General features: G+C 60.3%; 3 protein-coding genes across 3 annotated transcripts; 1 reads left to right on the top strand and 2 right to left on the bottom strand.

Moving 5' to 3' along the window:
- Positions 1-71: 71 nt before the first annotated feature.
- On the bottom strand, positions 72-4,719 carry BDZ90DRAFT_233444 (hypothetical protein). The gene is made up of 6 exons (XM_025506635.1): positions 4,299-4,719; positions 2,892-3,102; positions 2,697-2,814; positions 2,491-2,628; positions 897-2,411; positions 72-831 (listed from the first exon to the last, which is right to left on the bottom strand). The coding sequence occupies exons 1-6, from the start codon at positions 4,313-4,315 to the stop codon at positions 161-163; spliced, it is 2,670 nt and encodes an 889-aa protein (XP_025360923.1). The 5' UTR covers positions 4,316-4,719; the 3' UTR covers positions 72-160.
- A 286-nt stretch (positions 4,720-5,005) lies between these two features.
- BDZ90DRAFT_233443 (hypothetical protein) lies at positions 5,006-8,742 on the bottom strand. Its single transcript, XM_025506634.1, has one exon. The coding sequence runs from the start codon at positions 8,689-8,691 to the stop codon at positions 5,242-5,244; it is 3,450 nt and encodes a 1,149-aa protein (XP_025360922.1). The 5' UTR covers positions 8,692-8,742; the 3' UTR covers positions 5,006-5,241.
- A 219-nt stretch (positions 8,743-8,961) lies between these two features.
- On the top strand, positions 8,962-14,701 carry BDZ90DRAFT_233442 (ras GEF). Its single transcript, XM_025506633.1, has one exon. It carries the CDS (start codon positions 9,371-9,373, stop codon positions 14,288-14,290), a length of 4,920 nt encoding a protein of 1,639 aa, XP_025360921.1. The 5' UTR covers positions 8,962-9,370; the 3' UTR covers positions 14,291-14,701.
- The last annotated feature ends 275 nt before the right edge of the window (positions 14,702-14,976 follow it).

The following is a 14,976-nucleotide window of genomic DNA, read 5'->3' as shown; positions in this document are numbered from 1 at the left end:
CGCTGCGCCACATCAGGAACGGGATTGAGTCGCCAGCTTCTTCATTCGGTCAGCAAGCTCTGGCGGATCATGATGAATGGGGCTACAATTAAATGCATGTTCGCGGCGATCGTGATCGGTCATTATCTATGTACAAGTCGGCCAAGCTACGATTGTCTCTTTATAGACTAGCCAGGGTCCTCACAGCCTCAACGATGGGTGGGATAGCCACGGCGATGAGGCACATGGCGCCGAACATGACGAAGGCCAAGCTGGCCACAGCCATGACCCTCGGCCTAGCAATGAGACTGCTAGCTCCAATGGCGCCCGATGTAGCGCCGAAAGTCACTCCCACAATGAGGTAGTCCTCGTCCATGTCTACTCGCATCAGCTTGAAAAAGGGCTCCTTGAGCACAGCAGCCACGATACCTGTGATGACGACGAGAATGACCGTCATGCTTTCGTCACCGCGGAGCGTCTCGATCAACTCAATAGCCAGAGGCGTAGAGAGGAAGCGAGCTGCAAACGCCAGAGCCCGACTCTGGTCCAGTCCAATGAGGGCGGCAATTGTGGGCCAGAAGAAGAGGGAGAGCCCCACGCAGGGAAGGAGTGCGACGAACATGCGCGTGCCACACTCCTTGAGGTCCTTGCGATAGCGGTACAGCGGCACGAAGAGGGCCACGATACCGGCGTCGAGGAGGGAGGAGAGGACATCGGCTGCTCCAGGGACAGGACCGGTGTAGCGGGGTGAGGGACGCCACAGCTCGTCAAATTTGGCGTCACGGTCGTAGTAAGTGAGAGTCTGCTTGAGGGATTGACCTCGCATCTCGCCAAAGGCCCAGATGAGGAGGACTGCGAGCGTCAAGAATGTGATGTCAGTCTGTGTCCGCCGGATAGTGCAGCAGGCTGCTACTCACCAGTTGCAATAGCCGTCGTGAGGATGGGATGCGCATAACGACGAATCTTCGCCGGCACGACCGTGATGGCGAGCCAAAAGGTCAGGATGTTGATGGCCAAGTGCAGCGCGAGGGCAAAGTCGTAGAGGAACCAGAGTGGTAGACCAACGATGAAGAGAATGAAGTACGCCGTTGGGGTGATGAGGTCGCCAATCCAGTCGGCGAGGCGCTCGATAGCGTCAGGGCCATACGTTGAGGAGGAGGACGAGGCGTCGTCATCTTCGTCTTCATCGTCTTCATCATTGTCGTCGCTTGCACCTTGATCGGCATCGTTGACTTTCTTACTGGCAGCTGCAGGCAGTACCTGCTCTCCGGTGGAGGTCTGCCCGGCCTTCTCGTTGGAGCTAAGGGTCATGCCTGAGGCGTCTGACTTATTTGTCAAGATGGCAGTGGGTGGAATGGCGAGGTCGGGCGAGTTGCGGCGGGTGTTCACGGCGGTGTTGTCCTGCAGGACTTCGATACCGTCCCTATCCTCTGCCTCGAGGGGTCGAGGCATGAAGGCAACTCGAGGTGCAATGAGGGCAGCGGGGGGAGGGGAAGATGGGCCCGCGTCTGGTGCAATATCCGGAGCTACTTCCGGCGCAACGTCTCGTGCCATGGGATCACCGTCTGAAAGCTGCCCTGGACCTTGGCGTCGTCCGAAGCTAAACCCCTCGTCAAAGGTGACTGCGTTGCGGAGCAGTGGCGGCGGCACGGGTCCGTCCTGAGGAGCAGTACCTGGACGGCTTGACCCCGGCCTGCCGGACCTACCTCGCCTCTCTGATCGCTGAGCGTCGCTACCTGCCGTACCGAGTCGATCCCTGCCCGCAGAGGCTGGTCGCCTTCTCGAGGAGCTCCTCGGCGCAGATGAGGATCGCACACGGCTCCCGCTGGTGCTGCGGTGATGATGATGAAGGTGGTGGAGATGCGCATGAGGTGACGGATGGAGGAAAGCGCTCACGTCCGAGCGAGGGTAACCCTTGTGCGAGTCGAAGGTGGCCATGAAGGGATCACCTTGCTGCCTGGCCACTTCGAGCTCGACCCCGGCGATGTGGCGGTACTGATCTTGCTCGCTCTCATCACGATCCATGTTGACGTGGCTGACTGGGGCAACAACGACTGCGGTGAGGCCGCTCAAGCCCGTGGCAATAGGGCCGAGTCGGTCACCTCCGCCGTAGGACCTGCGCTTCTCCCACTCGAGGCCAGGCATAGTAATTGTCGAGTTGCGCCTCTCCTGCTCCTCTTTGCGTTGACGCAGCTGACGGGTGCGCTTCGGTGCTCCCCAGACCCATTCGACGGCTCGTACGAAGAAAACGGGCAGTACGTAGGCGAGGACCTGCGTGGCGAGGAACCACACGACTAGCAGCCCAATCTCCTTGCCTGGGATCGACTCGCGGGCAGGGATGAGGACGAAGGCGGGCGTGAAGAGACAGGACATGTTACGGAGTAGGAAGTCGCAAGGGGGTCCTAGCAGCGCCATCACGGGCTCGACGAAGCCTGCGGGGTGAGGGGGATGAGGGAGGATGAGGTCAGGTCGGGAGCCAGCACAATCGGGTGCTGATGCAGGCTAACTCACGCTTACGCTGGCGGGGACGCTGAGATCCCTTCTCTGGGTCAGCATCGGGCTGCTTGCCCGGGAACTTGATGCTCAGCCAGTCGAGGAAGAGGAGTAGGGCAAAGAAGACGATGGTGCCGAGCACGGGGCCGGGAAAGCCTGCGTGTGGAAAGGCGTGGAATGATCAGCGGCTCCTGTCGACGTGCTTGGCAGCTACGCCTACTTACGGAAAGGTGCAGCGTCCATGGCAAGGTTAAGTGCCCATGCTACGACCAGGATGAAGCAGCAGCCCACCGGTACTTGGATCCACGACACAAAGAGGTGGCGGCGTTGCTTGACCCAAGCCTGGCAGCGGGGAGATGAGAGGGATACGTCAGCTGATGCTCAGTCTGCTACGGTAGGATGGAGCAGTCGATGCCCACCAACTTGATGGCTTCCAGCACGTCCTTGTAGCCTTTGATCTTGTCCTCTCCACACGTCTCGCACCGTGACTCGTCATGACTAGCTCTTGCCTCAACGTCGGTGGTCTCGGTGGTTGGCTTGGATGCTGCTGCTGCGGGCTGGTCTTCGTGAGCTGTCGTCGAGGATTCGACGGGAGCCATAGCCTGCGATGCTGGCGGCGATGACGATTTGCTTGGGGACGAGACCATTCGATTGGAGGAGAAGTTGATGAAGAGATGCTAAGGGAGCCGACTGTGATCGATGCTGGTGGTCTCGGTGCCCTCGGTGCCAAGTGCTGAGCACGTTGAAGACGACGGCGGCTGACAAAAGTCTGCTTGAGCTGTCAGGAGACCTGGTGGGATGAATCGAGGAAGCGACTTTGGTGTAGTGAAGTGGGAGGCGTCGGCGGATCGCGGGATGCTGCTGTATGCTTGGAGTGATGGGGAGGTTGAGAAGGGAGGGACGCGCTGACAGGGAGTGCTGAGTGAAACAGATGATAGTCTCAAGCTCGAGACAAGACAAGACGAGATGAGACGAGACGGGGCGATGCTACCCTCGTCAGGTAATGAGACCCAAATCTGGCTCCTTCGATCTGCACCAGCATGTGCTACCCTTGACAGTTTCCATACGCCGTCTTGCTCCTGCTCATCGCCGCCGGCTCGTACCCCTTTGTCTCCTTTCATCGCTTCAACGCGATTTGTCGCCGTTGTGCATCTTGGCTTGGCAGTGACGAGCGGGCCGTCACATATCAAAGTGCGAGGGTGAAAGCCTTGCTTGCTTGGCTACCCGTGCTATCGCAGCACGATCTGGCGAATGCTTCGGCCGTGACTCTGTGTAGATGCGAGGGCCAAGAAGAAGTAAGTTGCGACGCGAAGGCGATTCAGCGAGGCAGCGCAGACAGCGCAGGCACCGCCGTGGGCGGGCGAGCGAGCGGGCTCGATATTGCCACCAGCCTCCAACGTCACTCGAGAGGGCGGAGAGGCGGAGATGGGGACAGGACGGCGCAGGCTCCTAATCGATTCAGTCATTCGATCAATTAACTTGGCGTGGCGTGCCTGTCATCGCATCTCTCCGCCAGAGTTGCCCTCGTTTGCTCAATCCGATTCGACGCGGATTCGTGCGAGGGATGCGAGGCGCGTACCGCCTCCCACCGTGGGGTCTGTGCCGTCTACTCGACCTCTATTCAATGAGGGGCCAGCGGGCCGCGGCCAAGACAATTGCGTGATGAGCGAGATGGAGGCAACTCCAGACGAGGACGAGCATTAATGGCATGTAATGGCTGTGCCTTGCTGCCCTTCCGCGAGCCACTGGCTGCTATCTTCGTTGGCTGGCGCGGAAGTTTGTGTGATGCGATTCGGGGAGGGGGGCGGGTGGCTTCCATGGCGTACCCAGGTTCAGCGGACATTGAGCAAGAGAGAGGGTACGTGCGCAGTCGATGGCGAAGGGTTGGTCACCGTGAAAGGAAATAGAATCGACTGAATGCTGCCAGGGGACGACTGTGTGGGAGAGTGCCAGAAGAGACAAAGATAAAACACCGGCACGAACGTTGAGCAAGCAGGGTCGCTCCGATGAGCTCTTGGCATCGCAGAAATTCATGGCGATGAGCGGCGGGGAGACAGAGATCGAAGAGCAGAGGGGGACAGAGCGGAAGGGTGCGGGCGGTGCTGGCTGCGAGGCTGCTGCAGGTGATCATTCGCCCGTCAGTCGCCGCCGCCCCCTCCTCTAGCGCTCGACTTTGACGCCTGCCAAGAACAGATTTCGAAGCGCCGCGGGGAGTAAATCGAGGCTGAGTGTGAGCGTGAGCATGACTTGGTCGAGAGCGGAGCGTGGAGAGCATTAGGCGTGGAGCGTGAGATGCAACATGCGAGCTAGTCCACGACACGACATGACACGACGCAACCTGCTATTCTCGTAATGACGCACGCACGTCGCACGCACTCAAGGACGTAAGGACGCACACGCGCCCGCATTCACCCGCACTCGTACGCGATCCGTAGCGAAAGGAAGACCAGATCCCGAGATAAGGAAACGCCGCCGAGCGGTGACGATGACGACGACGTGCGAGCGAGCGGGCCAGCTGGGCGGGAAGTGTACGCCGACGATCATCGGATTGCGAAGCAGAAAGGGGGATGTAGAGATCGAAGATCAGATGAGGAGACGACGATCGACGTTCCACCCTCAACCTTCAACGTTCAATCGGCACTGCTCCTTGCAGGTGGCCCCCACTCCACGAGCTCATCCGGGCCATTTCTACGATGCCACACTGGGGGATTGAACAGGACGCAGGCGAATGGGTGACAGGCTTTCATTGGGATATTCGCGACTCAAATCTCAGTCTACGATGCTAGCCAATAGCTCATTATAGCGTCGACGCTGTGCCTCACGTTCGGCGGGCGTAGCGCTGCCAGAGGTGCGCGGGCGCTTTCGAGGGCGTTGCTGGCCCGGCGTTGGCGTTCTCGTGATGTTCGTCGTCTTTGCCATCTCCGCCGCATTCGCCCTCGCCATCGAAGTTGCGGCCTCCTCTTGCGCATCATCACCCGCCTGACCTGCTCGTCTGGAATGCTCTGCTGGGGGTGCTCGAGGCGGCTCTGCTTCTTCTTGTCGCTGGTATCTGAGCAAGCCGCCCATAAGATCGCCGAGCGGTCGTAGCATAGGCGCGCTACGATCGGCGGCAGCGTCTGCTGCCCTCTCCGCCGTCGTCTCGCCATCTTCATCATCTCGATGCCCTTGCTCCTCTTCAACTGGGCCGCGCCTACTGCTGTCTCCCCGCTGCTTGGCATCAGCAGCCTGCTGACGTAGCCATTCCGTCTCCTGCCTCGCAAGCTCACGCTCCTCCCTGAGCTGACGAAGCGTTGGAGAAGTCGAGAGGCCCTGCTCAAGGACAATGGCAGGAGGTGGGGGTACATGAAGAGGAGGAGCGGTTGCAGCTGCGGCTCTGCTGCCACTGGAAGGATGTGCGGGCGCGGACGGCCCTGCGGCCGAACTCGATGCTGCTGCCGGACGAGGAGGGGCAGGAAGGCGGGCGGGCCGCGAGATCATCTCTTCTTCCTCCGTGTCCGAGCCTGTCGAGCAGGACTGCTGGTGCATGTTGCTCAAGCTGCCATTCACTGCGGCCATCGAGGCGCCTGCAATGCCACCGGCATCGGCGCTGCTAGATTGGCTTGGCTGCGAGCGGGGAATCTGGCTTGCTTCCATGCTTGCAGACTGAGGCTGACTGGTGCCGCTTTCGATGAGCTGACTCTCTCCGATGGGCGCAACAGCGACGCTGAGGTGGCTGTGATTGCTCGCGGAGGAGTCGATCTCTGAGCGTGTGGCCGAAGGTGCGTCCAAATTGGCTTGTTGGTCATCGCCCAAAGATGGGCCTGGGATGTTCTCTTGGTCTGACGCGCATTCCCCACGCTCCACCTGCTCAGGCCCGCCTGCTGCGAAGCCTCGCATCGGACTTCTCACTTGACATCCCCCTGCCGATGGAGAAGAGGCATGGTTGCCATCATCATGATTGACCCCATTCCGCACGCCCTCCGAGCTGCTGCCACTCTCGGGCAAGATCAGAGGAGTAAAGGGTCGTCTACGTCCAGCCCTGATGGGCCCGTCGTCGTCGTCGTCGTCGTCGTCTTTGTTGGTACGGGCAACGGCAGCGATGCGACCGCCCGATGCAGAGGGCGCTAGGGCGGCTCCAGTCGATGAGCCCTGACCACGGTCATCATCGCTAGGCCTTGTCGTGAAGTTTAATTTGCTCTGAGCGAGACGTGGCTGAGCATGCTTGCTTGGCAGAGCCTGTGCGTGCTTGCGTTGCTGCGCAAGACGACCGCTTGCTGCTGGCGCGGACGCTGTTCCACGCTTGACACTATCCCCCTCCTCCTCCTCCTCTTCCGCCTCCGCCCCATCGTCATCGTCCTCCCTCCACGACTCGTCCTCCGCATGCTGCGACTCTAAATCCGCTCGCTGCGATTCGGCCACCTTCCTCCGGAAATATTGCAGCAGCTTTGCGCGATGCTTGATGAGCTGGTCAGCGCGCTCTGCGCTCTTCCGACGTGAGCCACCCATGACTGAGCGCTGTCGCAGGCGGCGAGCGGTATCCTCCTCAGCGTCTTGGCTATACTCGTCCTGAGCCGAGGCACGTTGGGCTGGCGGACGGCGATGAGGAGTGAAGCTCATGGGTCTGGGCGAGGTCAGGTCGATGACGAAAGTGGACTGTGCTGCCTCTTGAGTTGAGGGCGGCTCGAGTCGGGAGAGCTCTTGCACAGTGCGGCGATGTGGGCTCGAAGAGGGAGAGCGTCTTCGGGTGCAATCTTGCGAGGACGATATAGGATCCACAAATCTGACTCGCCTGCTAGGGCCGGCAACCGCATTGATTCGCTGCACTGGCCCGGCTGTCTCGTCTTCGGCCTCGCTTCGCGCTTCCTCGTGAGGTACGGCGCTGCCCGCATCGCTCGCTGCGAACGAGAAGGGCAAGCTCATGTCTGCATGGAACGTCGGAGGGCCAATTGACGATTCCTGCTGCTGGGATCCAGTCTCCTGCGATGAGGAAACGAGCGCAGCGGAAGCGCTGGGCTCTTGAGAAGTTGGCACGTCCTCTTGGGAAAGCGCGGAGGTGGCTGCTGCGGGGCATGGGCTAGCGACACCTCCTGCCTGGGAGGTTTCAGCTTCGGCTCGACCTCCTGCCTGGGAGGTTTCAGCTTCGGCTGGTTGTTCTGCTGATGGTCGTTGCTGACTCGCGTTGACGTTCGAGCTCCAAGTCGGCGATTCTTCCTCGTCATCGTCGCCTTGAGAGAGCTGTGAGAGTTCAAAGGGGCCCCAAGCCGCTTCGAGCTGCTCCTGCAGCGGTCGTACGGGAGCGCTGAGTATGGCTGGTGCAGCATTTGCAATCTCAAAAGCGGATGCACGGGAGCTGTTTGTCGCCTTCGTGCTTCCATCGCCATCCTCGCTGACCGCTGTCATCTCTTGGTTCACCGGCTCTGCGGCCAGGTCTGCCTGCTGATCGGCCAAGTCTGTCTCAATAGCTGATGCGACGTCCACCACTGCTCTGTTCTCCGGCGATGCTCTGACCTGTTCCGCGACCTCCTTTGTCTCAATCTGAGCCTCCTTGCTCAGATCGACCTCAGCCTCTCGGCGATCATCCTCAGCACCTTGCGGCTCTACTGCCTTCTCTCGCGGCTCCTCTTCCGCTATAGCTTGCTTCTCCGCCTCCGCGTCTTCCGTACCAAGGCTCTGCGAAACTTCTTTTGAGCTGGTCATCCCACCGCCGCGCGATGCTTCGCTGCTATTGGACGCCGATCTTGACGACATGCCAAATGTCCAACGTATCTGGTTCTCGACATTGGCCGCCGCTGAGCTCACGGCGGACGCCCAGGGGTGATTGGACGTCATGGTCTGGGCTTGACGCTCGCTGATGGGAGGCGCTGGTACCTCAAGAGATGACGGCATAGAGGGACTGTCAATGAGAGGGTCCGCCTTGGCAGTGTGTAGAGAGGGATCAGCAGGAGTTGGACCTGATGATTCGCCTTTCTCCTGTATCGGTGCTGAGCGTGCGTTGCTGGGCTCGATTACAGGCTGCTCTTCCGGAGGAGCTGCGACGCAAGCAGCTGGCGTGGGTGAGGACGAGGAAAGAGGCGGTTGCTGGGGAGGCGGCGCTGACAGGGTCTTGTTGGCGCGAAATTGGGCCAAGAGGCCCTCAAGATAGGCGCTGCTCTGCTTCAGTCGATCTTCGGGTGTCGAGGCAAATCTCTTGACCGTCTGCGAGTCTTGCGAGGATTCCTCGGGTGACGACTCAATGACCATCGCTTGATAGCATCTCGGTCGGTGAGGACGAAGGGGATGATTGATTTGGACAGGAAATGTGAGCGTGACGAGAGTGCTCCCCGCTCCGCCGCTACTTCCGCCCTCCGACGCGACGCCAGATGTGTGAGTTCAGTCGAGCCAGGCGACGGAGCAGCCGCCTGCCGCTGCCGTCCTGCCCTGGCTAAGGGCCAAATCGAGCGTCGGGCCGCCTCGACGACTCACGGCGACGACTTGACGACGGGACGCTCCTGAGCTTGCTTGCTTGCTCAACTCGCACTTGGACGCTACCGACCAACGACGACATCGGGCGGCGACCCTACAATTTGGAGATTGGTATTGCAGTCTAACCCCTCCTCATCATCACGATCACGAAGACCACTCTGGCGGAGTCAGAGCAGCGATTCTGATTCGCAGCCATTCATCAACTCGCGCCCCTGGCCAATTAGCCCCCGTGGACCCTGCCTGCACGCAACGCCTCACGACCTCTCACGATTCCAGCTGCTCCATCAAGTGCGAAAACAGTCTGCCTACAGCAATCACGAACTGCACGCAAGTACTCTGCGCCATCGCGAAGATGCTCCTCCTCTGCTCATACTATTAAGAAGCCCGTCACGAAACGCACGACCACCAAGGACCCGCTAGAGCAGTGATTCCTTCTTCCATCCACGCATCCGCCGCAATGTCAGCCCCGCTTGAAGCCTTCGCAGACATACCAGACGTGGAAACGACGAATTGGAATGCCGTCAAGCTACTTGCAAGTAAGCATGGCATTCAGCTGCGCTCCTACGCCGAAGAGCGAGAACGCCTTCGCAGCGAGGCCGACCATGATGGTGACGACTCCTCGTCTGCTGCCCTCGACCTCGGCGTGGGCACCCCATTCAGAATTACAGCGCAACCCATCGAAGGCGGCAGGATCAAATATCAATTCAAGGCAAGGGAGGGCAGTGGCATGACACCATCGTCCTCGACTGGCTCCATCTCATCGCAGACGGGAGCAGCTGACTCAGGCGGATCCTCCTCTCGCAAAGGCTTCGCCCAATTAGCTGGCTCCAAGTCCATCCCGGCGCTGAGAAATCGACCATCAAATGCGCTTTTGAAGCTCATGGGCCAGTCAGATGCAGCAACTCAGCAACAGCAAGAACAACCACGAAGAAGGCGGCAGCGTGAACAGAAGGAGCAATCGAATGCCTCCTCAGACCTCATCGGCGACGCCCTGCGCAATGGCTCAGACAGCTTGCAAGGAGGCGATGTGCTCAGCGCCATCCTTGCGCTTGACAGTCATGTTAGACCGCGCTCCAAGTCCGAGTCAAACACGCAGCGAGCATTTGGTCGAGCAGTCGCCGTCAGTCCGAGAACTGCGGCGCCGACGGCGGCAACGAGTCCCTGGCAGCGCTCTCCCATCCCACGAGTGCCTGACGTAGGTGAGCCGCTATTCGAAGACCTCAACGCGTTCACTGCCGGGAGCCCCCCCTCGCCCAAGGCGCCTCTACTCTCTCCACCCCAGCCTGCGTTGACTCGTCAGCTCAGAGAGATGCAGTCTTTCGAATCGGCAGCATCTGTACAGACAGCACGGCCGGGAGAGGAAGACGCTGCATCACTACCGCCACCGATCGGCGCCGGCATTTTCGACGTGTTTCAAGCGTCAGCAAGCCAGTCGGTACGCGTAGAGTCGGGCATGACCACGAGCGTTTCATCCAACTCCGTCGATAGCGGCTTGTCGATCGGCGACAGCTCAAGCCTCTCATCATCGGCAGCTTCAGCGACCTCTGCTCAAGCAATGTCGACGAGCGCAGCACCAGGAGATGATCCGAGATTCATTCTCTGGGCCATCCAAGACGAGCCGCAAGGGAGCAGCGGCGCTAGTCTGATCCTCTGCGACCGCAATGGCAAGCAGCCAGGCGAAATGTCGGATCCCGCCTCTCCTGTCGTTGACACGAAGCGTCGCTCCTCCACGGCCACCGGTCCGAGCTCGTCTGCACGCAGACGCTCCGTCAGCCAGCAATCTTCTCTCCTAGTCGCAACACCCAAAGCCTCGAAGCCGATCCTGCTGGCGGCGACGCGCGCCCGTCTTGTGGCCGAGCTAACATCAGAGATAGACAACCGACTCATGTCATCGTTCTTCTACACCTTCCGCGCATTTATGAGTACGCACGACTTCCTCGACCTCCTAATGCTGCGCTTCCAATGGGCGCTAGAAGACCCGAAGAACCCACAGGACGACGCGTGCAGGCGCATCGTGCGCGTGCGCACCTACGTCGTCATCAAGGCGTGGTTGACGACATTCTTTGAGCTGGACTTCCTCACCGATCGGGCGCTGAGGAATACGCTCACGACGTGGCTCAATGCGTTGGGCGAGGATGAGAGACTGCCGTCAAGGCCGGCGGATCTGAGCATTGTTAAGAGCCTGAAGAAGACGGTACGCAACCTGAAGGCGGCTTACGCTGAGGTGGGCGTCGGGGGGCTGCTCAAGGATGAGGCTGGATGGAGACCATCCAGCGATCCGGATAGCGCTGACTTACCGTTGAGAGCCAAGGCAGGGAACAGTCGCTCGGCCGCTCTTTCCTCGTCCTCGAGCGGCGGCGGCGAGCATCAGCAAGAAGCGGTATTGCAGTCTCCTGCATCCACTTTGTCCTCGTCATCCTCGGCGCAGCACCAAGGCACGCCCGCATCGCCTGCCACCTGGGCTCGACGCGGCGCAGGTGGTGTAGGGCTGGCGGACGAGGACGACTTCTACCCTTACGACGATGCCAACAGCATAGCAGGGCGCCAGTCACCTCCGCACCTCCCATCCGGCAATAGCACCATCTCTCGCGCCTTTGTTAATACCGTGGGGCGAATCTCACGCTTCCGGAAGGCCATGGGTAGCAATATGTTGCGCGACTCGCTCTCTGTCCATCCTCACTCGACGGATGGATCGGACATTGCGGCCAGCGGAGGAGATGCTATCGATCTGCTCTACACGCGCGGCGGTGTGGAGAGCTACATGCGGTTCTGCGGCTTGGATCTGGAGGGATGGAGCTCTCTTGCAGAGGAAGAAGAGGGAGAGACAGGAGCAGCCGCCGAAGGCGACGATGAGCCAAGTGAAGAGAACCGCGACACAACGCCGAGTCTTTGCGCATCCAGTGCCCCCTCGCGCAGCACCCCAGCTAGCTCCATCGATCTCGCGCGACAGAGAAGCGGGGACGGTCAAAGCTGGGAGCATGGTGACGGTGAGGGCGGCAGCAAAGCATCAGCCGCACTTGCTGAACCTATGCTCGGTCTAGGCATCCACGAGTACGATGGCGCCCCGGCAGAGCAAGGGCAGCTTCAGCAGCCGATCCAGCTTCTTAACCGGCCCACACCCTCTTCTGATCAGCAACAGCTCGAGCACGCACCCAGCAAGGCAACCCTACGCACAGTCTCTAGCGGTGGAACAGAGCAAGGGCGGGATGTAAGCACTGCTAGCCGTCGTCTCGGCCTTCAGCCCGCTAAGTTTGCAGGCCATATTCCGACCCGGAAGAGCTCCTCGTCCATGCATCGACGCTCTGTCTCATCCCGCGCTGCGAGAGCCTCTGGCCCTAACATCGTCCAGATAGACGACATCGACTTCTCCAGCGACGACGATGATGATGGAGCTGTGCGACGCGCACTGAGGCGTCTGCCTGGTGCAAGGGATCTGCGGATCGCGAAGCACGTCGACGACCTACGCCAAGCGGCCCCAGCCGGAAGGTCGAGCTTCGACTCGATGCTGAGCCTCGGGCGAGTATACAATACGGAACGAGAGCATGATCGCCAATCTCTTGCTGGTCTCTCTATGGCCTCGAACGGTGGTGCAGTCTCCACCAGGCCCATCAGCGCAGCCCCGCGAGGCTTTGCAGCTGCCGGTCCCGTCGACTACTTTGATGCGGATGAGGCCCTAGCGGGATACGAGCTCGTAAAGGGTTTCCGAGTCGAGGACTTCGGGAGCGACGATGAGGAGCCCGGCGATGTAGAGGAGGCGTTGCGCCGACTAGAAGGGTTCATTGATGAGGACAAGAAGGCGGAGCGGGCTAGGCGCGTCGAAGCGCTGTGGGAGCAGAGCCGGGCTAGGACGAGAGAGAAGGAGGAGGAGGCTGAAGAGGAAGGAGCCGCAGACGCGACCAGGAGCTCGGCGTCTGCCGTGTTGTCTTCGTCCTCGCGCGATGCGGATGATGAGGATGGGCAAGACGACTCGGGGACGGGCAAGGCAGTGCCGCAGGACGATGTGGCAAGCGTCATTACTACCGCCAGCGATGGCGGTGTCGCTGCTCCTGCCGGCACACCCGCCGCAACTTCGGATACCTCTCTTGCCTCCTCGTTCGTCAAGGTCGGTGACAGCCTGCAGGTACCCTCTATCGCTCAGACGCCGGCGCCAGCTCGCCGTCAAGAGCGTACGCGCTCCGTCACGGATGGCTCGCGTCGCCCAAAGACGGCCATTCCCTCCTCCAGCATGGCCACGTCGCCCCGTTGGGCGGCCGCGCTGCTCACCTACCAGCACGCGAGGCAAGGGAACAACGGCCCTCGCCCGTCCATGGCCCCACCCACGTCTATACGCCCCCATCCGACTCACCACGGCCCACCGCCACCAATGCACCGCTGCTTCCTCCTAAACTACAAGTCCGAAGCCATCGCCCAGCAACTCTGCCTCATCGAGGCGGAGCTGTTCAGCTCGATCGACTGGACGGAGCTCGCCTCGGATGGGTGGCGTCGACGCACGCACAAGGGCGAGGTATTGGACTGGGAGTCCTTCTACCAAGCCCGAGTCCGAGCTAGGGCACAAGGCTCTGCTACCACGAGCACGGGTGCGGTAGAAGCGATCATCGCTCGCTTCAACTTGACCTGCAACTGGGTCGCCTCGGAGATCGTCCTTACCCGAAACCTCGACGAGCGTGTGGCGCTCATCAGCAAACTGATCCGAATCGCATGGAAGTGCTATCAGCATAGCAACTTTGCTACTCTGGTCCAGATCTGCTTGGGTCTGCAGAGTCCTTGGGTTGAGAGGTTGAGGAAGACGTGGTCGCGCGTTGGGATGTGGGAGCAACGCATCCTGCGAGACCTAAAGATCTTCACGAGCCCTTCGAGGGACTTCAGGCATCTCAGAGCGGCGATGCGCGGCTTGGTGGGTGAAGGAGATGATGATTTGAGTGGAGGCCGTGCCAAGGCTACGGGAGGCGTAGCTGCTGCGGCAAGCAAGGCTTCACTAGCCTCCTCATCATCGACATCGCGCTCAGCCGGTTGTGTTCCCTTCTTTGGAATCTTCCTCTCCGACCTAGCAAACAATGACGCCCTTCCTACCTGGTTGGACCCTACCTCCCCAAATCAGGCGGCAGCGCACCCCCCACCACCTCCTCTCAGTCATTTGGCCGAGCCAAGGGCATTCGACGGCCTGCCGCCGCTGCCACAGGGCGCGCACTTAGAGCCAATGGTCAACGCGTTCAAGTTCCGCAACTTGGCTCGGACCATCAAGACCGTCCTGGCATTGCAAACCAAGTCTATGGCCTACGACTTTGGCGCCGATGCCGGCGTCTACGTCAAGTGTCTGAAGATCAGGTGCTTGGAGGGGCAGCAGATGACGCAGATTTCGCACATTGCGGAGCCTTGATGTCCTCAGGAGCAATACCCTCGACAACGATGGCCACCAAGCTCTTCTCACGGATCATCGTACTGCCCATGCACCATCAGAAAATCCTACTCTATCCGGCTTCTCACAGCCTTCTCCCGTCTTGTCTCGGTCCATCATCTTCTCAGGCTTTGTTCATTGCACTAGCGTCTTCTCTATCTCCATCCATCGGCCCGCTACCAGTCAGTCATCATTACCGCTTCGCCCTCTAGTGCGCTGCTTTGTCACCCCACTGTGCCGCATCAGCACACTATCGACTTCCCTTGTCAGCCATTGCAGTCGATATCCTCGACGCCCTGCCTGCCTCGGAGCTCACAATACCATACCATTTGTCTCTGTTTTGAAGCTTCACCGATTTCTTTTTGCTTGGTCGCACCGCCGCTTTCGCCGGCGGCGTCATAGAGGATACCGCGGCGAGGCAAGGCGAGGCAGTGCAGGCGTCAATTCGACACCGGCGGGCGGTGGCGGGAGCGGCGGCGGCGAGTGCGGCGGCGGCAAGCGAGAGAGGACAACCAGGTCGGGGGACGAGAGAGGGGCGCGAGCGAGACACTCGGAGTGTGTGTTGAGAGAGATGTGTGAGAGTGCGAGTGGGACGAGCATGGAAATGGAAATGGGACGCGGGCAATATGATCGTATTGATCCTCTTTCCCTTGACATCTCTGCTTGAT

Source organism: Jaminaea rosea (genome assembly GCF_003144245.1).
Source record: "Jaminaea rosea strain MCA 5214 unplaced genomic scaffold BDZ90scaffold_11, whole genome shotgun sequence".
Lineage (NCBI taxonomy): Eukaryota > Fungi > Basidiomycota > Exobasidiomycetes > Microstromatales > Jaminaea > Jaminaea rosea.
Note: the sequence above shows the minus strand (reverse complement) of the source record. Positions and strands in the feature narration are given on the sequence as shown.